At 41.1% G+C, this 23,516-nt stretch overlaps 1 protein-coding gene across 7 annotated transcripts in view; it reads right to left on the minus strand.

Annotated features, from left to right (window-relative positions):
• Nucleotides 1–18,241: 18,241 nt before the first annotated feature.
• Nucleotides 18,242–23,516, minus strand: part of p120ctn (adherens junction protein p120) — a 123,320-nt gene continuing 118,045 nt past the window's right edge. For 3 of the 7 annotated variants that reach the window (XM_055064173.2, XM_055064175.2, XM_055064171.2), the window contains one exon: nt 18,242–20,978. In XM_055064173.2, coding sequence (XP_054920148.2) covers nt 20,823–20,978 — 156 coding nt within the window. In that variant the 3' untranslated portion in view covers nt 18,242–20,822. Of the gene's footprint in view, nt 20,982–23,516 lie in introns of all 7 variants that reach the window. The other 4 variants (XM_055064174.2, XM_055064176.2, XM_055064177.2 and 1 more) reach the window with 4 other exon arrangements.

The raw sequence follows: 23,516 nt of genomic DNA on the forward strand, positions 1-23,516 counted from the left end.
GGAAAAATATTTTCATGGGCTATAGGCTTGGCATTTTTTCAATTTTAGGGGGAAAATTATTCTTTGCCTAATCGTTCTTTTATCGCGTTAAAAGGCTTCTGCGCGTGCCCAGGGACTGATATATGCGGAAAACCAGCGCTTTAGAGACACTTCATTTTTCGTCGGAAAAATATTTTCATGGGCTATAGGCTTGGCATTTTTTCAATTTTAGGGGGAAAATTATTCTTTGCCTAATCGTTCTTTTATCGCGTTAAAAGGATTCTGCGCGTGCCCACGGACTGATATATGCGGAAAACCAGCGCTTTAGAGACACTTCATTTTTCGTCGGAAAAATATTTTCGTGGGCTATAGGCTTGGCATTTTTTCAATTTTAGGGGGAAAATTATTCTTTGCCTAATCGTTCTTTTATCGCGTTAAAAGGCTTCTGCGCGTGCCCAGGGACTGATATATGCGGAAAACCAGCGTTTAGAGACACTTAATTTTTCGTCGGAAAAATGATATTTTCATGGGCTATAGGCTTGGCATTTTTTCAATTTTAGGGGGAAAATTATTCTTTGCCTAATCGTTCTTTTATCGCGTTAAAAGGCTTCTGCGCGTGCCCAGGGACTGATATATGCGGAAAACCAGCGCTTTAGAGACACTTCATTTTTCGTCGGAAAAATATTTTCATGGGCTATAGGCTTCGCATTTTTTCAATTTTAGGGGGAAAATTATTCTTTGCCTAATCGTTTTTTTATCGCGTTAAAAGGCTTCTGCGCGTGCCCAGGGACTGATATATGCGGAAAACCAGCGCTTTAGAGACACTTCATTTTTCGTCGGAAAATGATATTTTCATGGGCTATAGGCTGGCATATTTTCAATTTTAGGGGGAAAATTATTCTTTGCCTAATCGTTCTTTTATCGCGTTAAAAGGCTTCTGCGCGTGCCCAGGGACTGATATATGCGGAAAACCAGCGTTTAGAGACACTTCATTTTTCGTCGGAAAAATATTTTCATGGGCTATAGGCTTGGCATTTTTTCAATTTTAGGGGGAAAATTATTCTTTGCCTAATCGTTCTTTTATCGCGTTAAAAGGCTTCTGCGCGTGCCCAGGGACTGATATATGCGGAAAACCAGCGCTTTAGAGACACTTCATTTTTCGTCGGAAAAATATTTTCATGGGCTATAGGCTTGGCATTTTTTCAATTTTAGGGGGAAAATTATTCTTTGCCTAATCGTTCTTTTATCGCGTTAAAAGGCTTCTGCGCGTGCCCACGGACTGATATATGCGGAAAACCAGCGCTTTAGAGACACTTAATTTTTCGTCGGAAAAATGATATTTTCATGCACTATAGGCTTGGCATTTTTTCAATTTTAGGGGGAAAATTATTCTTTGCCTAATCGTTCTTTTATCGCGTTAAAAGGCTTCTGCGCGTGCCCAGGGACTGATATATGCGGAAAACCAGCGCTTTAGAGACACTTAATTTTTCGTCGGAAAAATGATATTTTCATGGACTATAGGCTTGGCATTTTTTCAATTTTAGGGGGAAAATTATTCTTTGCCTAATCGTTCTTTTATCGCGTTAAAAGGCTTCTGCGCGTGCCCAGGGACTGATATATGCGGAAAACCAGCGTTTAGAGACACTTCATTTTTCGTCGGAAAAATGATATTTTCATGGGCTGGCATTTTTTCAATTTTAGGGGGAAAATTATTCTTTGCCTAATCGTTCATTTATCGCGTTAAAAGGCTTCTGCGCGTGCCCAGGGACTGATATATGCGGAAAACCAGCGTTTAGAGACACTTCATTTTTCGTCGGAAAAATGATATTTTCATGGGCTATAGGCTTGGCATTTTTTCAATTTTAGGGGGAAAATTATTCTTTGCCTAATCGTTCTTTTATCGCGTTAAAAGGCTTCTGCGCGTGCCCAGGGACTGATATATGCGGAAAACCAGCGCTTTAGAGACACTTCATTTTTCGTCGGAAAAATATTTTCATGGGCTATAGGCTTCGCATTTTTTCAATTTTAGGGGGAAAATTATTCTTTGCCTAATCGTTTTTTTATCGCGTTAAAAGGCTTCTGCGCGTGCCCAGGGACTGATATATGCGGAAAACCAGCGCTTTAGAGACACTTCATTTTTCGTCGGAAAATGATATTTTCATGGGCTATAGGCTGGCATATTTTCAATTTTAGGGGGAAAATTATTCTTTGCCTAATCGTTCTTTTATCGCGTTAAAAGGCTTCTGCGCGTGCCCAGGGACTGATATATGCGGAAAACCAGCGTTTAGAGACACTTCATTTTTCGTCGGAAAAATATTTTCATGGGCTATAGGCTTGGCATTTTTTCAATTTTAGGGGGAAAATTATTCTTTGCCTAATCGTTCTTTTATCGCGTTAAAAGGCTTCTGCGCGTGCCCAGGGACTGATATATGCGGAAAACCAGCGCTTTAGAGACACTTCATTTTTCGTCGGAAAAATATTTTCATGGGCTATAGGCTTGGCATTTTTTCAATTTTAGGGGGAAAATTATTCTTTGCCTAATCGTTCTTTTATCGCGTTAAAAGGCTTCTGCGCGTGCCCACGGACTGATATATGCGGAAAACCAGCGCTTTAGAGACACTTAATTTTTCGTCGGAAAAATGATATTTTCATGGACTATAGGCTTGGCATTTTTTCAATTTTAGGGGGAAAATTATTCTTTGCCTAATCGTTCTTTTATCGCGTTAAAAGGCTTCTGCGCGTGCCCAGGGACTGATATATGCGGAAAACCAGCGTTTAGAGACACTTCATTTTTCGTCGGAAAAATGATATTTTCATGGGCTGGCATTTTTTCAATTTTAGGGGGAAAATTATTCTTTGCCTAATCGTTCATTTATCGCGTTAAAAGGCTTCTGCGCGTGCCCAGGGACTGATATATGCGGAAAACCAGCGTTTAGAGACACTTCATTTTTCGTCGGAAAAATGATATTTTCATGGGCTATAGGCTTGGCATTTTTTCAATTTTAGGGGGAAAATTATTCTTTGCCTAATCGTTCATTTATCGCGTTAAAAGGCTTCTGCGCGTGCCCAGGGACTGATATATGCGGAAAACCAGCGTTTAGAGACACTTCATTTTTCGTCGGAAAAATGATATTTTCATGGACTATAGGCTTGGCATTTTTTCAATTTTAGGGGGAAAATTATTCTTTGCCTAATCGTTCATTTATCGCGTTAAAAGGCTTCTGCGCGTGCCCAGGGACTGATATATGCGGAAAACCAGCGTTTGGAGACACTTCATTTTTCGTCGGAAAAATGATATTTTCATGGACTATAGGCTTGGCATTTTTTCAATTTTAGGGGGAAAATTATTCTTTGCCTAATCGTTCTTTTATCGCGTTAAAAGGCTTCTGCGCGTGCCCAGGGACTGATATATGCGGAAAACCAGCGTTGAGAGACACTTCATTTTTCGTCGGAAAAATGATATTTTCATGGGCTATAGGCTTGGCATTTTTTCAATTTTAGGGGGAAAATTATTGTTTGCCTAATCGTTCATTTATCACGTTAAAAGGCTTCTGCGCGTGCCCAGGGACTGATATATGCGGAAAACCAGCGTTTAGAGACACTTCATTTTTCGTCGGAAAAATGATATTTTCATGGGCTATAAGGCTTGGCATTTTTTCAATTTTAGGGGGAAAATTATTGTTTGCCTAATCGTTCATTTATCGCGTTAAAAGGCTTCTGCGCGTGCCCAGGGACTGATATATGCGGAAAACCAGCGTTTAGAGACACTTCATTTTTCGTCGGAAAAATGATATTTTCATGGGCTATAGGCTTGGCATTTTTTCAATTTTAGGGGGAAAATTATTCTTTGCCTAATCGTTCATTTATCGCGTTAAAAGGCTTCTGCGCGTGCCCAGGGACTGATATATGCGGAAAACCAGCGTTTAGAGACACTTCATTTTTCGTCGGAAAAATGATATTTTCATGGGCTGGCATTTTTTCAATTTTAGGGGGAAAATTATTCTTTGCCTAATCGTTCATTTATCGCGTTAAAAGGCTTCTGCGCGTGCCCAGGGACTGATATATGCGGAAAACCAGCGTTTAGAGACACTTCATTTTTCGTCGGAAAAATGATATTTTCATGGGCTATAGGCTTGGCATTTTTTCAATTTTAGGGGGAAAATTATTCTTTGCCTAATCGTTCATTTATCGCGTTAAAAGGCTTCTGCGCGTGCCCAGGGACTGATATATGCGGAAAACCAGCGTTTAGAGACACTTCATTTTTCGTCGGAAAAATGATATTTTCATGGACTATAGGCTTGGCATTTTTTCAATTTTAGGGGGAAAATTATTCTTTGCCTAATCGTTCATTTATCGCGTTAAAAGGCTTCTGCGCGTGCCCAGGGACTGATATATGCGGAAAACCAGCGTTTGGAGACACTTCATTTTTCGTCGGAAAAATGATATTTTCATGGACTATAGGCTTGGCATTTTTTCAATTTTAGGGGGAAAATTATTCTTTGCCTAATCGTTCTTTTATCGCGTTAAAAGGCTTCTGCGCGTGCCCAGGGACTGATATATGCGGAAAACCAGCGTTGAGAGACACTTCATTTTTCGTCGGAAAAATGATATTTTCATGGGCTATAGGCTTGGCATTTTTTCAATTTTAGGGGGAAAATTATTGTTTGCCTAATCGTTCATTTATCACGTTAAAAGGCTTCTGCGCGTGCCCAGGGACTGATATATGCGGAAAACCAGCGTTTAGAGACACTTCATTTTTCGTCGGAAAAATGATATTTTCATGGGCTATAAGGCTTGGCATTTTTTCAATTTTAGGGGGAAAATTATTGTTTGCCTAATCGTTCATTTATCGCGTTAAAAGGCTTCTGCGCGTGCCCAGGGACTGATATATGCGGAAAACCAGCGTTTAGAGACACTTCATTTTTCGTCGGAAAAATGATATTTTCATGGGCTATAGGCTTGGCATTTTTTCAATTTTAGGGGGAAAATTATTCTTTGCCTAATCGTTCTTTTATCGCGTTAAAAGGCTTCTGCGCGTGCCCAGGGACTGATATATGCGGAAAACCAGCGTTTAGAGACACTTCATTTTTCGTCGGAAAAATGATATTTTTATGGGCTATAGGCTTGGCATTTTTTCAATTTTAGGGGGAAAATTATTCTTTGCCTAATCGTTCTTTTATCGCGTTAAAAGGCTTCTGCGCGTGCCCAGGGACTGATATATGCGGAAAACCAGCGTTTAGAGACACTTCATTTTTCGTCGGAAAAATATTTTCATGGGCTATAGGCTTGGCATTTTTTCAATTTTAGGGGGAAAATTATTCTTTGCCTAATCGTTCTTTTATCGCGTTAAAAGGCTTCTGCGCGTGCCCAGGGACTGATATATGCGGAAAACCAGCGCTTTAGAGACACTTCATTTTTCGTCGGAAAAATGATATTTTTATGGGCTATAGGCTTGGCATTTTTTCAATTTTAGGGGGAAAATTATTCTTTGCCTAATCGTTCATTTATCGCGTTAAAAGGCTTCTGCGCGTGCCCAGGACTGATATATGCGGAAAACCAGCGCTTTAGAGACACTTCATTTTTCGTCGGAAAAATGATATTTTCATGGGCTATATAGGCTTGGCATTTTTTCAATTTTAGGGGGAAAATTATTCTTTGCCTAATCGTTCTTTTATCGCGTTAAAAGGCTTCTGCGCGTGCCCAGGGACTGATATATGCGGAAAACCAGCGTTTAGAGACACTTCATTTTTCGTCGGAAAAATGATATTTTCATGGGCTATAGGCTTGGCATTTTTTCAATTTTAGGGGGAAAATTATTCTTTGCCTAATCGTTCTTTTATCGCGTTAAAAGGCTTCTGCGCGTGCCCAGGGACTGATATATGCGGAAAACCAGCGCTTTAGAGACACTTCATTTTTCGTCGGAAAAATGATATTTTCATGGGCTATAGGCTTGGCATTTTTTCAATTTTAGGGGGAAAATTATTCTTTGCCTAATCGTTCATTTATCGCGTTAAAAGGCTTCTGCGCGCGCCCAGGACTGATATATGCGGAAAACCAGCGCTTTAGAGACACTTCATTTTTCGTCGGAAAAATGATATTTTCATGGGCTATAGGCTTGGCATTTTTTCAATTTTAGGGGGAAAATTATTCTTTGCCTAATCGTTCTTTTATCGCGTTAAAAGGCTTCTGCGCGTGCCCAGGGACTGATATATGCGGAAAACCAGCGTTTAGAGACACTTCATTTTTCGTCGGAAAAATGATATTTTCATGGGCTATAAGGCTTGGCATTTTTTCAATTTTAGGGGGAAAATTATTCTTTGCCTAATCGTTCTTTTATCGCGTTAAAAGGCTTCTGCGCGTGCCCAGGGACTGATATATGCGGAAAACCAGCGTTTAGAGACACTTCATTTTTCGTCGGAAAAATGATATTTTCATGGGCTATAGGCTTGGCATTTTTTTCAATTTTAGGGGGAAAATTATTCTTTGCCTAATCGTTCATTTATCGCGTTAAAAGGCTTCTGCGCGTGCCCAGGACTGATATATGCGGAAAACCAGCGCTTTAGAGACACTTCATTTTTCGTCGGAAAAATGATATTTTCATGGGCTATTATAGGCTTGGCATTTTTTCAATTTTAGGGGGAAAATTATTCTTTGCCTAATCGTTCTTTTATCGCGTTAAAAGGCTTCTGCGCGTGCCCAGGGACTGATATATGCGGAAAACCAGCGTTTAGAGACACTTCATTTTTCGTCGGAAAAATGATATTTTCATGGGCTATAGGCTTGGCATTTTTTCAATTTTAGGGGGAAAATTATTCTTTGCCTAATCGTTCTTTTATCGCGTTAAAAGGCTTCTGCGCGTGCCCAGGGACTGATATATGCGGAAAACCAGCGCTTTAGAGACACTTCATTTTTCGTCGGAAAAATGATATTTTCATGGGCTATAGGCTTGGCATTTTTTCAATTTTAGGGGGAAAATTATTCTTTGCCTAATCGTTCATTTATCGCGTTAAAAGGCTTCTGCGCGCGCCCAGGACTGATATATGCGGAAAACCAGCGCTTTAGAGACACTTCATTTTTCGTCGGAAAAATGATATTTTCATGGGCTATAGGCTTGGCATTTTTTCAATTTTAGGGGGAAAATTATTCTTTGCCTAATCGTTCTTTTATCGCGTTAAAAGGCTTCTGCGCGTGCCCAGGGACTGATATATGCGGAAAACCAGCGTTTAGAGACACTTCATTTTTCGTCGGAAAAATGATATTTTCATGGGCTATAAGGCTTGGCATTTTTTCAATTTTAGGGGGAAAATTATTCTTTGCCTAATCGTTCTTTTATCGCGTTAAAAGGCTTCTGCGCGTGCCCAGGGACTGATATATGCGGAAAACCAGCGTTTAGAGACACTTCATTTTTCGTCGGAAAAATGATATTTTCATGGGCTATAGGCTTGGCATTTTTTCAATTTTAGGGGGAAAATTATTCTTTGCCTAATCGTTCATTTATCGCGTTAAAAGGCTTCTGCGCGTGCCCAGCGACTGATATATGCGGAAAACCAGCGTTTAGAGACACTTCATTTTTCGTCGGAAAAATGATATTTTCATGGGCTATAGGCTGGGCATTTTTTCAGTTTTAGGGGGAAAATTATTCTTTGCCTAATCGTTCTTTTATCGCGTTAAAAGGCTTCAGCGCGTGCCCAGGGACTGATATATGCGGAAAACCAGCGTTTAGAGACACTTCATTTTTCGTCGGAAAAATGATATTTTCATGGGCCATAGGCTTGGCATTTTTTCAATTTTAGGGGGAAAATTATTCTTTGCCTAATCGTTCTTTTATCGCGTTAAAAGGCTTCTGCGCGTGCCCAGGGACTGATATATGCGGAAAACCAGCGTTTAGAGACACTTCATTTTTCGTCGGAAAAATATTTTCATGGGCTATATAGGCTTGGCATTTTTTCAATTTTAGGGGGAAAATTATTGTTTGCCTAATCGTTCATTTATCGCGTTAAACGGCTTCTGCGCGTGCCCAGGGACTGATATATGCGGAAAACCAGCGTTTAGAGACACTTCATTTTTCGTCGGAAAAATGATATTTTCATGGGCTATAGGCTTGGCATTTTTTCAATTTTAGGGGGAAAATTATTCTTTGCCTAATCGTTCATTTATCGCGTTAAAAGGCTTCTGCGCGTGCCCAGCGACTGATATATGCGGAAAACCAGCGTTTAGAGACACTTCATTTTTCGTCGGAAAAATGATATTTTCATGGGCTATAGGCTGGGCATTTTTTCAGTTTTAGGGGGAAAATTATTCTTTGCCTAATCGTTCTTTTATCGCGTTAAAAGGCTTCAGCGCGTGCCCAGGGACTGATATATGCGGAAAACCAGCGTTTAGAGACACTTCATTTTTCGTCGGAAAAATGATATTTTCATGGGCCATAGGCTTGGCATTTTTTCAATTTTAGGGGGAAAATTATTCTTTGCCTAATCGTTCTTTTATCGCGTTAAAAGGCTTCTGCGCGTGCCCAGGGACTGATATATGCGGAAAACCAGCGTTTAGAGACACTTCATTTTTCGTCGGAAAAATATTTTCATGGGCTATAGGCTTGGCATTTTTTCAATTTTAGGGGGAAAATTATTGTTTGCCTAATCGTTCATTTATCGCGTTAAACGGCTTCTGCGCGTGCCCAGGGACTGATATATGCGGAAAACCAGCGTTTAGAGACACTTCATTTTTCGTCGGAAAAATGATATTTTCATGGGCTATAGGCTTGGCATTTTTTCAATTTTAGGGGGAAAATTATTCTTTGCCTAATCGTTCATTTATCGCGTTAAAAGGCTTCTGCGCGTGCCCAGGGACTGATATATGCGGAAAACCAGCGTTTAGAGACACTTCATTTTTCGTCGGAAAAATGATATTTTCATGGGCTAAGGCTTGGCATTTTTTCAATTTTAGGGGGAAAATTATTCTTTGCCTAATCGTTCATTTATCGCGTTAAAAGGCTTCTGCGCGTGCCCAGGGACTGATATATGCGGAAAACCAGCGTTTAGAGACACTTCATTTTTCGTCGGAAAAATGATATTTTCATGGGCTATAGGCTGGGCATTTTTTCAATTTTAGGGGGAAAATTATTCTTTGCCTAATCGTTCATTTATCGCGTTAAAAGGCTTCTGCGCGTGCCCAGGGACTGATATATGCGGAAAACCAGCGTTTAGAGACACTTCATTTTTCGTCGGAAAAATGATATTTTCATGGGCTATAGGCTTGGCATTTTTTCAATTTTAGGGGGAAAATTATTCTTTGCCTAATCGTTCATTTATCGCGTTAAACGGCTTCTGCGCGTGCCCAGGGACTGATATATGCGGAAAACCAGCGTTTAGAGACACTTCATTTTTCGTCGGAAAAATGATATTTTCATGGGCTAAAGGCTGGGCATTTTTTCAATTTTAGGGGGAAAATTATTCTTTGCCTAATCGTTCATTTATCGCGTTAAAAGGCTTCTGCGCGTGCCCAGGGACTGATATATGCGGAAAACCAGCGTTTAGAGACACTTCATTTTTCGTCGGAAAAATGATATTTTCATGGGCTATAGGCTTGGCATTTTTTCAATTTTAGGGGGAAAATTATTCTTTGCCTAATCGTTCATTTATCGCGTTAAAAGGCTTCTGCGCGTGCCCAGGGACTGATATATGCGGAAAACCAGCGTTTAGAGACACTTCATTTTTCGTCGGAAAAATGATATTTTCATGGGCTAAAGGCTGGGCATTTTTTCAATTTTAGGGGGAAAATTATTCTTTGCCTAATCGTTCATTTATCGCGTTAAAAGGCTTCTGCGCGTGCCCAGGGACTGATATATGCGGAAAACCAGCGTTTAGAGACACTTCATTTTTCGTCGGAAAAATGATATTTTCATGGGCCATAGGCTTGGCATTTTTTCAATTTTAGGGGGAAAATTATTCTTTGCCTAATCGTTCATTTATCGCGTTAAAAGGCTTCTGCGCGTGCCCAGGGACTGATATATGCGGAAAACCAGCGTTTAGAGACACTTCATTTTTCGTCGGAAAAATATTTTCATGGGCTATAGGCTTGGCATTTTTTCAATTTTAGGGGGAAAATTATTGTTTGCCTAATCGTTCATTTATCGCGTTAAACGGCTTCTGCGCGTGCCCAGGGACTGATATATGCGGAAAACCAGCGCTTTAGAGACACTTCATTTTTCGTCGGAAAAATGATATTTTCATGGGCTTAGGCTTGGCATTTTTTCAATTTTAGGGGGAAAATTATTCTTTGCCTAATCGTTCATTTATCGCGTTAAAAGGCTTCTGCGCGTGCCCAGGGACTGATATATGCGGAAAACCAGCGTTTAGAGACACTTCATTTTTCGTCGGAAAAATGATATTTTCATGGGCTATAGGCTTGGCATTTTTTCAATTTTAGGGGGAAAATTATTCTTTGCCTAATCGTTCATTTATCGCGTTAAACGGCTTCTGCGCGTGCCCAGGGACTGATATATGCGGAAAACCAGCGTTTAGAGACACTTCATTTTTCGTCGGAAAAATGATATTTTCATGGGCTTAGGCTTGGCATTTTTTCAATTTTAGGGGGAAAATTATTCTTTGCCTAATCGTTCATTTATCGCGTTAAAAGGCTTCTGCGCGTGCCCAGGGACTGATATATGCGGAAAACCAGCGTTTAGAGACACTTCATTTTTCGTCGGAAAAATGATATTTTCATGGGCTATAGGCTTGGCATTTTTTCAATTTTAGGGGGAAAATTATTCTTTGCCTAATCGTTCATTTATCGCGTTAAAAGGCTTCTGCGCGTGCCCAGGGACTGATATATGCGGAAAACCAGCGTTTAGAGACACTTCATTTTTCGTCGGAAAAATGATATTTTCATGGGCTAAAGGCTGGGCATTTTTTCAATTTTAGGGGGAAAATTATTCTTTGCCTAATCGTTCATTTATCGCGTTAAAAGGCTTCTGCGCGTGCCCAGGGACTGATATATGCGGAAAACCAGCGTTTAGAGACACTTCATTTTTCGTCGGAAAAATGATATTTTCATGGGCTATAGGCTTGGCATTTTTTCAATTTTAGGGGGAAAATTATTCTTTGCCTAATCGTTCATTTATCGCGTTAAAAGGCTTCTGCGCGTGCCCAGGGACTGATATATGCGGAAAACCAGCGTTTAGAGACACTTCATTTTTCGTCGGAAAAATGATATTTTCATGGGCTATAGGCTTGGCATTTTTTCAATTTTAGGGGGAAAATTATTCTTTGCCTAATCGTTCATTTATCGCGTTCAAAGGCTTCTGCGCGTGCCCAGGGACTGATATATGCGGAAAACCAGCGTTTAGAGACACTTCATTTTTCGTCGGAAAAATGATATTTTCATGGGCTATAGGCTTGGCATTTTTTCAATTTTAGGGGGAAAATTATTCTTTGCCTAATCGTTCTTTTATCGCGTTAAAAGGCTTCTGCGCGTGCCCAGGGACTGATATATGCGGAAAACCAGCGTTTAGAGACACTTCATTTTTCGTCGGAAAAATGATATTTTCATGGGCTTAGGCTTGGCATTTTTTCAATTTTAGGGGGAAAATTATTCTTTGCCTAATCGTTCATTTATCGCGTTAAAAGGCTTCTGCGCGTGCCCAGGGACTGATATATGCGGAAAACCAGCGTTTAGAGACACTTCATTTTTCGTCGGAAAAATGATATTTTCATGGGCTATATATATATAGGCTTGGCATTTTTTCAATTTTAGGGGAAAATTATTCTTTGCCTAATCGTTCATTTATCGCGTTAAACGGCTTCTGCGCGTGCCCGGGGACTCATATATGCGGAAAACCAGCGCTTTAGAGACACTTCATTTTTCGTCGGAAAATGATATTTTCATGGGCTATAGGCTCAGCATTTTTTCAATTTTAGGGGGAAAATTATTCTTTGCCTAATCGTTCATTTCTTGCGTTAAACGGCTCCTGCGCGTGCCCGGGGACTGATATATGCGGAGAGCAAGCGCTTTAGCGACACTTCATTTTTCGTCGGAAAAATGATGTTTTCATGGGCTATAGGCTTGGCTAAGCTGGCAAGGATTGTCTCTCAGATTCCTGACACCCTTATAAGATGTGCGATGAAAAATGCTAACCATTTTTTAAATAATCTATATGTCACTTCTTTACTAGTGACTTATCTTCTATGCTCATTAACAATCCTCAATGCATCCGGCATGTAGTAAATCCTCATTATTCTGACATACCACTTTTTAACGAGCACAGTGAAATAGTTCACAATTCAGAATTTGTTGAGCTATTGTATAACGCATTTTCATTCATCTTTACACATGAAGACCCCACATCGTCACCATTTTTGGATTATCTAATGAACACATTGATGACAGAAGTAATTGCTAGTGAGGCAGAAATTTCATTACTGAATAAATTTAAAACTTCCTCAGCATCTGATCATACAGGAATTAATGATATGGTGTTAAAAAAATATTTCCTCGAGCTCATCAACTATATTGTGTGCCCTCTTCTCGCAGTATCTATCAGCTAACTCGATTCCACATAATTGAAAGGTAGCAAGTCATTTCCATTTTTAAGCCGGTGACCACACACAACCATTAAACTACCACCCCATCTACCTAACCGATACTATTTGCAAAGTAGTTGACCACATTTTATGTAGTGATCAGCTACTTGGAAGACCACAAAATTATTTGTGAACACCAGCATGGCTTTTCATGCTAAACACAGTTAGCCAGATTTTAAAGTTACACGGATTTATATACCATGGATTCCAAGTTGATGCTGTGCTTCTGAATTTTCCATAGGATTTTGATTGGTTGCCTATTACATATTACTACTGAAACTCGCAAATCTTAAGATAAACTCAACCACTATATGGAGGATTAAGGATTTCCTCTCATCTAGAGTACAATATACCTGTGCTAACATCAGTTCTTCTTCTGCCCAAGTAGCTTTTGGTGTTCCACATGGCAGCGTTCTTGACCCACTATTTTTCCAAATCTATATCAATGATTTACCTAATTGTGTGTGTTCCCACATCAGACCTTTGGCCGATGACTGTAATATATCACATTATGTCACCTGCAAACAACAATGTTCTTCAAGCTGATGTTCGCACAATCATAAATTGGTGTTTAACATGGCTAATGACACTTAATGTCTCTAATGTCTGTGTCACTTCATTTCCTCAGGTTTGTCATCTCATACTAACATTTCTGCATTAAAGACCGCGATCAGCTTGACAACTAATCCCATGACCGCGGAATCACTTGCCTTCTGCTGCACCCTAAGCTTTAACGTCATCTGCACCTTAACTGGATCTTCGAACCACCCACAGCCTTCTTTCCTCGAAGATCATTAAAATAAAACGTGTATAAATTGTTGTTCATCACTTCGTGTAAATTCCTTCATCCCCCAAACAATTGAATGGATTAACCTGCCATCACACATTGCTACTCAAAAAGGGTTCCCAGCTTTCCAAGAACTCTCACACGAGCATTAATTTGTCCACTCATTATATATTCATCTTAGTATAAATTACTCGTTTACTGTTACGTTCAAACAATTGCCTAAATTGCGAGTAATTCCATGTTTCTTGCCACTTTTTCTGTACCTTTCTTTGTATAATTTTGCATCATTATTACATCTACTATCTCTGATGAGCCCCTATTCCTATTTTCAATTTTGTTGCATTTAATTTGTTTTTAATATGTTGCAGTTCTGCCATTTGTATCTTTTTACCCGCATTTATATATCTGTTTTGTTAACAGATTTGGTTTTCTCACCCAATTTCACATGTTCTTGTGGCTTTTGTATAATATAGCTCACCTCTTTTTCTTTTTGCATTGAACGTGGTCGTCATTGTGCTGTAGTCGTCACACATATATGCTCGCCACACTACACAAACAACTACTCTATTTACATAAAAACGTTGGTCTTCCTGGTGTCCTTTTGCAAAACTCCCAACAGCACTGTATATCAAGGTACTAACAAAATGCCTCACATAACATCTATTCCCAAAGTGCGTGGGAACTGCACAATATTTAGGATTCCAAGCATGACGTCTTCAAGTGGCCAGGCTGTACGTTGTGAAATAATGATTGCTTACAAGAAATTCTGCTGCTCAAGCTGAACACGAAATACACTGTTATTGTGATTGTTTATATATATTTATTGGTGGCATCCCGCACCTTGATGAATGGTTATTACAGCGTAATGGGAGCATTTCAGAGCGCAGCGCGCCCATTCCTGCGGCGAGTGTCAGCGTCGCTAGTAGCTGCGCGAACGACCACAGCAGGGGATGAAAGACGGCGATAGCAAAGAGAGCGTGAGGAGGAGGCAAGCGGAGGAAAGTATGGCGAAAGCCTGAGAAGAGAAGCTTGCTGCCACGCAAGACGGGCCCTGCGGTGACGACAGCTACGAGGTGGCACCAGAGTAGGACGTGTCGTCTGTTTACCGATGACGCCACCGCTACCATATATGGAAGCAAAGTGCTGCATGAGCGGAGGTCTGTCTGCGGTGGCTGCTGGGAATCGCTCCCACGCATCACCCATGTGCTGCCTCTTGCGATCTTCTGATTAGCGAGGCAGTTGCGCCACACTTCGCTCCGTTTGCAACGTGCCGCACGAGACAGATTGTCCACACCAGCCAATATATTGTAAAATGAAAACGTGTAGAGCTGCACTCATATTTCGGATTAGGGAGTATCGTAATCGGAGGTGAACCGTCTTTCTTTTTTTTTTCGAGCACTAAACAGCTAGGTTACCATCTAGAAATAATCTACTGAAGAAAATAAAAAATCAATACACAACATGTCACAAGAGAGTGTTAAATTTATTTGTTTTATTTGTACATACTGCAGCCCGATCGGGCTATTGCAGGAGTGGGTGTGAAAGGCAGAGAAATAAGAATAGTAAGTAATACAGGCCAATACGAAAAATACAAATAAACACAAGTCAAAACTATTCAATGGCCGCCAAGAATAAGTTTAAAGGAAGAGAACGAGTAGCACCAGGCAAAGAATTCCAGTGCTCGATTACACGGGGAAATAAACTGTATTTAAATGTGTCCGTACGGGCGAAATAAGGTGCGATGTTTAGGTGATGGTGACTTCTAGTATTAGATGGTTTCGCAGGAGTTAGGTAGTTATCCGAAGATATCCGGCAAGAAGAGTTAATAACGCAATGCAAGAACTTCAATGATTCCGTGCGTCGGCGATCTGAGAGCGGTTCTAACCCTAGGGATGAAAGCGCTGTATACGGCGAGAAATCCCTATCGTACCTATGGCATATGAAGTGGATCGCTTTCTTTTGGATGGCCTCAATTTGATAAATGTCACTTTCTGCTGGATTCCTAGTCATGTAGGAATTCCCGGGAATGAAAGAGCAGATTTTATGGCAGCCCATACCAAAGATTTGGAGCTACATGATGTTGGCCTACCTTGGCAAGATTATAAAGCAACTTTAAGAATAGCAGTTGGGAAACACTGGCAGAAAGTGTGGGATCAAGAAACACTTAACAAGCTTCATTGCATAAAACCTATTTTACGAGAATGGCAGAGTTGTCGCCACAGACAAAGATTTTAGGAGGTTATCTTATGTCGCTTAAGAATGTCACACAAGGCTGACACAGTTACTTAATCAATAACAAACCACAACCAACATGCCAACACTGCGGTGAAAATTTAAACGTGCTACACATTTTAATAACATGTCTTGGTTTAGAAAAATGGAGGGAAAGATATTTTAAGATTTTTTACGAAAAAAGAATCCCTATCCATCCTATGTTCTTATTGAGCGATGAACCAATGGTCCCATATGAAGATACCTTTAACTTTTTAAAAGCCACAGGAATCCTACAAGAACTATAGCACATTTCATGTTTTACATTTTTACTTGGCCATTTACACCATTTTACAGCATTTAAACAAATAATCTGATACAAAAAACATGTGCTTGGCGCATTATAGTCTGCACGGCTGCTGCGCCATAAAAATCCCAAATCATTATCATCATCATCATCCGAGCACTAAACAGCTTACTGTAGAGCGAAGATGCAATCAACAACTAATGTATCGCAGTAGCCCCATGTAGGCCATCCACATGAGTGATTCTAGTTCACCCAAAGCTCGCTGTATTGAACAGCTGCCCTAAGAAATTGGTGAAACGAGGCAATAACGAAGGCTGGGCTCGAGCATATGTGATTCAATTCAATTCAGCTTTATTCAACATCTGCCAGATGTTGGGTGCACAGACAAAAAAGCCTGAAAAGGCTTGACTGGGTCCGTGCACCATAGCATAGCGTACAGTGGCATCAATTCCATGCAAAATGTAGAGGAGAAAATGCATTTGCAGGAAATGCAAGAATTTTAGAAAATACAGGAACTATGCAAACAGGCAAATATATGCATAAAGAAAATCCATGAATATACAAAAACATTGTGGGAAATTCACTGGATCAGAAACGAGAAAAGGAAAGTTAAGAAAATACAAGTAGTGTTTCAACAAAAAATGGAACAATGGAGAGTTATACATATATGTTGCGTAGCTGATTCAAAGAGATCAATTCTATATCCGTGCCATTTTTGGCCAACTCAGTTAACAAGGTCGGTAATGTTCACTTTAACATTTGCTTACCGTAGGTCGTGCGGTATCTATCAACTTTCCGCGTTTGGGGATAGCGTGTGTTGTATGCAGGGGAATTTTTTTGCAACTAAGCCACTGATTTCAGAAGGCAATTTTTTCTTTTGTTTCCAGTTGATGTTGTCGAAGTAGTCTGAAATTGTACATACATTGTACGTTAACAAGCTTAAGCTTGTTGAACATGTCCTCTGTGCGACTTAGGTAAGGAGCTTTAAAAACAAGGCGTATAAGTGAAAGAACTTTCTTCATATTTTCTTTAGTTGTTCCTCAAACTAGTGCACCATAGTTTAGCGTAGGAGAAAATAAAGCATTGTAAAAAATATTGTTAATAGAAAGAGGAAATAGAAAGATTGCATTGGTTATGAACAGGAAAAAAAAATGCCTCTTCAGATAAATTGCAAATCAATTTTTATTTTTTTCTTCTGTCACTGCTATAAATCACCACTACTACACTGGAATAGGTGTGACCACCTACCTCATCCTCTAGCTCTTCCTATTATCACGTGAATTCCTGAGCCGATCAAAGAGAAAAACAGCTAGTATTACAATACGTACGTTGCGTCCTTAATTGGAGCGTGTGTAGCTGACCAGATTTTGCGATTTTTTTCAGTTTTGCCACGGCTTATTTCCAAATATACAAAAAACGCCGAGGCGCATCCGAGAATCCCTACATTTTTTTCGAAAAATTGGCAGATGGCCATATGGCCCTACCAAGATGTCAAAATGCTCAAAATACCATACCAACGCTTCCTATATTAGAATAGAGGAGGCGCTGACCCTACAGTAGTGCAATTACCCCAGGGTTGGAAAACCTATGTAATTAGTAAACCTGTCCCTTGTCAGATCCAGAACGATGCTTTAGTATGCAGGCTGTTGCCAGCTGGCCTAAATGAATAAAGGCAGCATGACAATGAAGCACAAAGCTCACAGTGCATCTATCTGCATTTTCTTATACTTTTCCAGACTTCTGTACTGCCATACTATGTATGAAAGTACCGTGCACAAGCACTTCCGTTCCTAAGCCAACATGATTACACCACCAGTATGCATTTTCTAACACAGAAATACTGATTGCTAGTATGGTAGACATTTGTTCCTTGCAGGACGGACGACTATTCTTTTTTTTTCTGCAATGTCAATTAGTCGTTCTGCTATGCACATCACTAATAACTTCAGCATGCCTGTTAAAATACTGCCTAAATTCTGAATACAATTAAAGCTACTACCAACTTTTTAGCGGTGGTAATGGACTTTTTAGCGATTACACAATGTATACTATCGTGCATCATAGTGCTTTCTTTAAGATAATTTTTATCGCTAATTATGTACAGCACGTGTAATGCTGCAAAAATACAGTTTGTTTTAGGCGCCCTACATCAGCTACAATGGTTATACAAAAACTCGAGTGATGAAACTATAATCAACTATTTATTAGTTGACGTCAGAATCCTTGTCCCCTCTTGTGATGGTTACTTCGTAGTCCTGGTCGCATTTGTTCTGTAAAACAAACAAACAAGGCAAAGAGGTCGAACCACCTTTTTATGTTTCTATCGTAATCCTTACCACAAGCTGCATACAAGTTGTACTAATTGAAGCACACGTCACATTGGTCCTCAAAATCACCTTTATTTCAGATGTTACAGTTCATGTCAGATACATCTTACACAACCAAAAAATGTACACTAGTCACTTGAAAAAAAAAAAAAGGTATATAATGTAAAAGTTACACAATACGTCATTATAAAAAGTTGCCTATGTTCACGAGAATCAAGGAAAGGCTGCCTCCATTACAGTTCATCCATCGATAAAAGAAAGCTCCCTTTAGCGACCTCACTAAAATCAGAATGGAATGTGAAAACCTTTGCACAGACAAGCACACTGGCTGAATACAGAGACAAAGCAATGCACACAGCTGTTCTCGAGAAAACAGTGGTGAGGTTCATAACTGTACAGCATGAGACACTGGCAGAATGGCGGGGAAACGTAGTGCCTAGCGTAATGTCAATAATAATAATAATAACAAAAAGCTAAATGAAAACTATTTTTTCTGCCAAAATAAAACTTGCTAAAAAAGTATTTAAATACTGTCCAAAGAATGCACACGAGTATACCTACATAATGACACAAGACTCGTTTGCACGCTAGCCAAATGCACCGTAACAAAGAACGCAAGTGTAATGCACAACGCATGACTGGTGCTTAAGTAGATCTGCGCTGCCTATGAAACAAACAAATGCAAGTACTATGTGGCAATGAGGACAGGAAAGCAAACATCAACAAGTGGAGGGGGGAGAAAAAAAAAATCGAGAGGACCGTTGCTCAAAAAAGCTCAGCTGCTGGAATGGCGGAGGCAAAAACAGCTCCGAAAATGGCAAAAAGTGCAGGCTCTGGAAGTTGTGGTACTTTTTTGCTTTGTTTGTTTCATTTTGCTCCTCGCAGCCCAGGCCATAAAAGACAACAACAACCAGATGAACGCAGTGGCTGGCTGCTCCGCTTGCTTGTCGTGGACTTGTCTACCAGGGCCGCCTTTGCTTCCCGACTCAGCACCAGCGTCCCGCAACGTCGCACCCTAAAACACAGTGCAATGCTACCCGAGCCATTTGTCCCTGTGGACACCGTTACGCCGGACATTGTTTGTTTGCGACGGGAGTCACCGCAGCAGCGGCACAGAGAAGCACGCTTTTCGTCTACGACATCCATTCATCCTGCCTCGATCGTCGGCACAACCCAAGAAATGCAACGCAAGAAATCCCTGCGACACTTGAGCAAAGTTTCCGTGTGAAGTTCATGTTCAGAAGAAAGAGAGAGAGAGGCACACACGCGCAGGCGTGTGCAACGATGGAAGGACCCAATTACTGAAACAGTAGAACCGAGAGCTGCCACGGTAAAGAATTCTTTAAAAAATGTTAAACCTAATGTCGAAGCAGAGAAACGGGTAGCAAGAGAACTGGGTGGGGTAGAACGGGACAGGACGGGACGAGGTGTGAAGACACACAATGCGGTGGACCAAAACTAAACGAAAAGTCAAATTACCGCAAGCCACGGCAAAAAACACTCTTGTTGGCACTGGCAGGATCAGGAGTAGTACAGTGTAGTATGATGATAGAGTGTACTCGTAGTAGTAAGCGTTTGAGTAGTAAATGGCAATGGGGAAAAAAATTGCTTTCCCATTTCCCTGGTATATATATACCTGACCCCCCCCCCCCCGTCCCCCCCCTCTTCACATACTCTACTAACAGAGGGGAATGCACCGCCTATTTTTTCTTCTGCTTTCGTGTCGACGTCCTTTGTGTTTTCGCCGCGGCTGACATTTCGAGATAGCTGTCTTGATTGCGAACAGCGACTCGCTTCTGCTCACGAGATGGCGTTAGGACTTCCTGCCCCCCCACGCAGCATGTGGGGGGCAGAAAACAATGTTTCTAGAGATGGGGAGACCTGGTCTTGACTTCCTTGTTTCCTTTTCACAATTCAGCCCTGTGTTTTCCTTTTTCTGCTCCTCTAACAGGTTCGGCAGGTGGCGTGTCATGCCACTTCACCGCCTGTACGCACACAGTCAGAGAGCACCTCCATGGCGTCCGTTCTCCTGTCTTCCTTTTCTTTTCGTTCCCGTCAACAACTGCTACCTGTGTAAAAAGGCAGAAGAGGGAGGGAGAACACGCATCTCTCTGCAGGAGATCCCAGTGCCCTGCTCAATGTGAAACCTTGACGTGTGATAGAAGAAAAAATAAAAAAAATAAACACACACACACACACTCTTTCGGAGATGCCGATTTGTCGCTGGCAAGCGAGAGAGTAAAATGAGGAACTGGCTTTGGCTTCGAGCTTTCCCACACACAAACACGGCCACCACAGCCCTGGAAAACCCAGGGGGGTTGTGGTGGAGACCTTGGCTGCCCCGATCTGTGCATAACACATGCACAAAATTCTCATAAAATTCGATATAATTCGTAATGATTGAAAAGACAAAACCAGAAATCACAGCAGTAAAAAACAAGAAAACAAACGAGAAAGTAAAAAAAAAAAAATAATAACCACACTGCTGGCTTCCTCAGGCTAGTGCACAATCTTCTTCTGCTCTCCCTCCTTTTCCCTCCCATGTCGTCCTTGGCGTGTGAAAACGTCCCAAAACACGGCGAAACAAGAAAAGAGGAGCCGCCGCCGAGTCGCGGTGGCCGCAGCATCGCCTCTCACACCCAGGAGTCTCCGGCGGGCTGGGATGCCTGGCTGTCAAGCGCGAGGTACTGGGGCCCCTGATCGCTCGGATACCGGTCCTTCTTCTTGTTCACCTGGGCGTACACAGGCTCAGGCGGAGACCTCATAGGCGGCTGCTGCTGCTGCTGCTGCTGTTGAATGGTGCACAACAAATACCCGGAAAGACCAATAAAATTTCAGCAGTCGTCAAAGGATTGCTAGAACTAAGGTCTCGGTGACAGGCTAGGAATTCAGTGCAAGCAACGCCCACAGAACTGCACCGACTCTGGCCCTCCGTGCTTCCAAACACCAAAACATAAGTTTCTGAGTGGTGCCTATATTAAAGGAAGTTTGTATGCATTATGACGGCATGGAACTGAGTGAGTGTAATTAGCTGGCACATCTGTAGAAATTCTCTTTTGCTTGTACAGCGGTGTGGTTGCCACTGTATTCTTAGGTTGTCACCAGCTAGAGACGAGGTACAACGCCTGCCAAATCTTTAGCTCGGCCGTGCAAGTGTTAAGTTTTCCGCCCTCCAGTGCCTTACGACGAGATCAATGCTAAGCATGTGCTTTGTCAGCATGAGCTCAGCATCCATCAAAGTCTTCATGCAGTAAGGCCATTGGCAGCAGCAGAAAAAATTGGCACTCGCGTGGCCTAGCTAAGGATTTTACCGGGTGTACGGCCAAACTGTGATACATATAAAGAAAATGGACATAATAAACTACAGGATATAATGAGGTAAATGTTAGATCTGGTTGGACAAGCTTTGATTCGATGAACATCCTACTGCTTTAAGATTCTCGTGACCTGGGCAAGCCAATGTGCCAAAATCCTGCGTGATCACAGAATTACACAGTTACACATTAACGACCATGTGAAACACATCTTTAGTTAAGCGTTCACATGCCATGCACACACACTGCAAGCTGCAGACAGGTCATCAAAATCGACAGCAGACCAACTGTTATTCCTGGCTCGTCAGAGACATTGCGCTTGCCTTTCTTACGCAATGACCTGAATGCCTTTTTTGCTAATACCAGCAAGTATGCTTAGGTAATGAACACTGAATTTAACAACGGAATTTTTGTTAGATGGGACTTCATTATAATGAGATTATAGTTTATATTTCGGGCATGGAAGCAGCAGAAAAGCTGAAAGGTGACGAGAGTAAGATGCCAAATGAGGCTATGTTTGCTGGACTAAATGGACAATCCTTTACAGCAAATGAGGATGGCAAGCAGGTCTGGGACAAGGGAGTTGTTACGTTCTTGTTACATACTGGACTCATAGGCCCATAAAGCATGAGCCTATATTATAACTGAACTAGCAAGTTGGTTGGTAACATTTACTGACAGGAAAAAGTGACGTATTACACAAAGCGATACAGAAGTGTGCAACTTTGGTGAGGCTGCCTTCAAGTTGCCGAAAGAAGCTTCCTTGCATGTTAAAAAAAAAAAAAATATGTGGCAGCGATCAACCGAAGGCTAGTGAATCTGGCCAAGAGAGGGCACCAATATACAACCGCAGCGGGAGGGATCAGGAGCACTGATGTACTCTTCTAGCTAGCCTCATTAAGCATTCACATTCAGTGTCCTTTCAACTCAAGCTTGCTCGTGGCTTGCTCAAACAAGCTGAAATTGAGCAGTGCAGTGTTCCAGCTGCAAGAAAACAATTCCACTGTTTTCACAGCCCAAGTTATACAAGCTTGTGGGCTATAGGCAGCATGTTGGTCACACATGTATAACTATGTGCGATAGAGAAGGCAGGTGCGAATCTTCTTCGAGCTTTTAACTATGGCTCTCGATAAGGTGGGCTAGCGAAATGGCCAGATTTTTTTTTTGCTCCAGACTGTTGCTCATCGACTTTCATACGAAGGAAAACATTAAGGAATGCTATAGTGTCATAAGCCATGCAAATGACAAGAGAGTACATGATAAGATAGGGCAGTCATGAACTGTTAAGAGTTAACCATACAAGTTGTAAACTCTTTCTATTTCTAGCCATCTTCTGCAACCAACCCCAATGAGCTAACAAGCATAGGCAGTATTATCAGTCAACCATTTTCAGGGATGTCAATGTCAATGTGTACTTATTGGATAAGCCAGTGGATGGGATGCCTATTACTCCAATGAGACACTGTGCTGATCATTAAGTCAGGCAAAAGTGAAAGTATCCCTGAAAGTGATGAACTGAGAATACGAGCCCAAATGCATGCCTGTGAGCAAGAAAGGGACCAGCATTTGTTGTGCTAGCATTAACATTTAGCAGCATATGCTATTTAGTCTATTTGGACAACACAAATCACACAACAGTTCATAGGCCTTCAAATTTTTGAACCAACAGCCCCAATTCTTAAAATGCGGAGCTAACACAGAGCTTCGTGAATAGAATTCTCCTAGTTCTGCTTGTGACAAACTAGGGGAACAGCATGACTCCTTTGCTTGTGGAGTGTCCCAGATTTGTGACCAATATTTCATTACCAAAACAAGGAATTAGGAATGGATTGGGAACATATTAACATGAGAGATAGCTCTTAAATGCAGTTATGTTAAGAAAGGATAAAATATGCTATAAGCAAAAGCAAGCATGTTTTGCCACAATGGTAGAGGGCTGATGAGAGTCAAGGGTGACACACAAAAAGAAAGTTCGTGTGATAAGTATTGGCAAGTCAAGCATTGTTAGGCTAT

This window comes from Dermacentor andersoni, chromosome 11, assembly GCF_023375885.2.
Source record: "Dermacentor andersoni chromosome 11, qqDerAnde1_hic_scaffold, whole genome shotgun sequence".
In the NCBI taxonomy this organism is placed as follows: Eukaryota; Metazoa; Arthropoda; class Arachnida; order Ixodida; family Ixodidae; genus Dermacentor; species Dermacentor andersoni.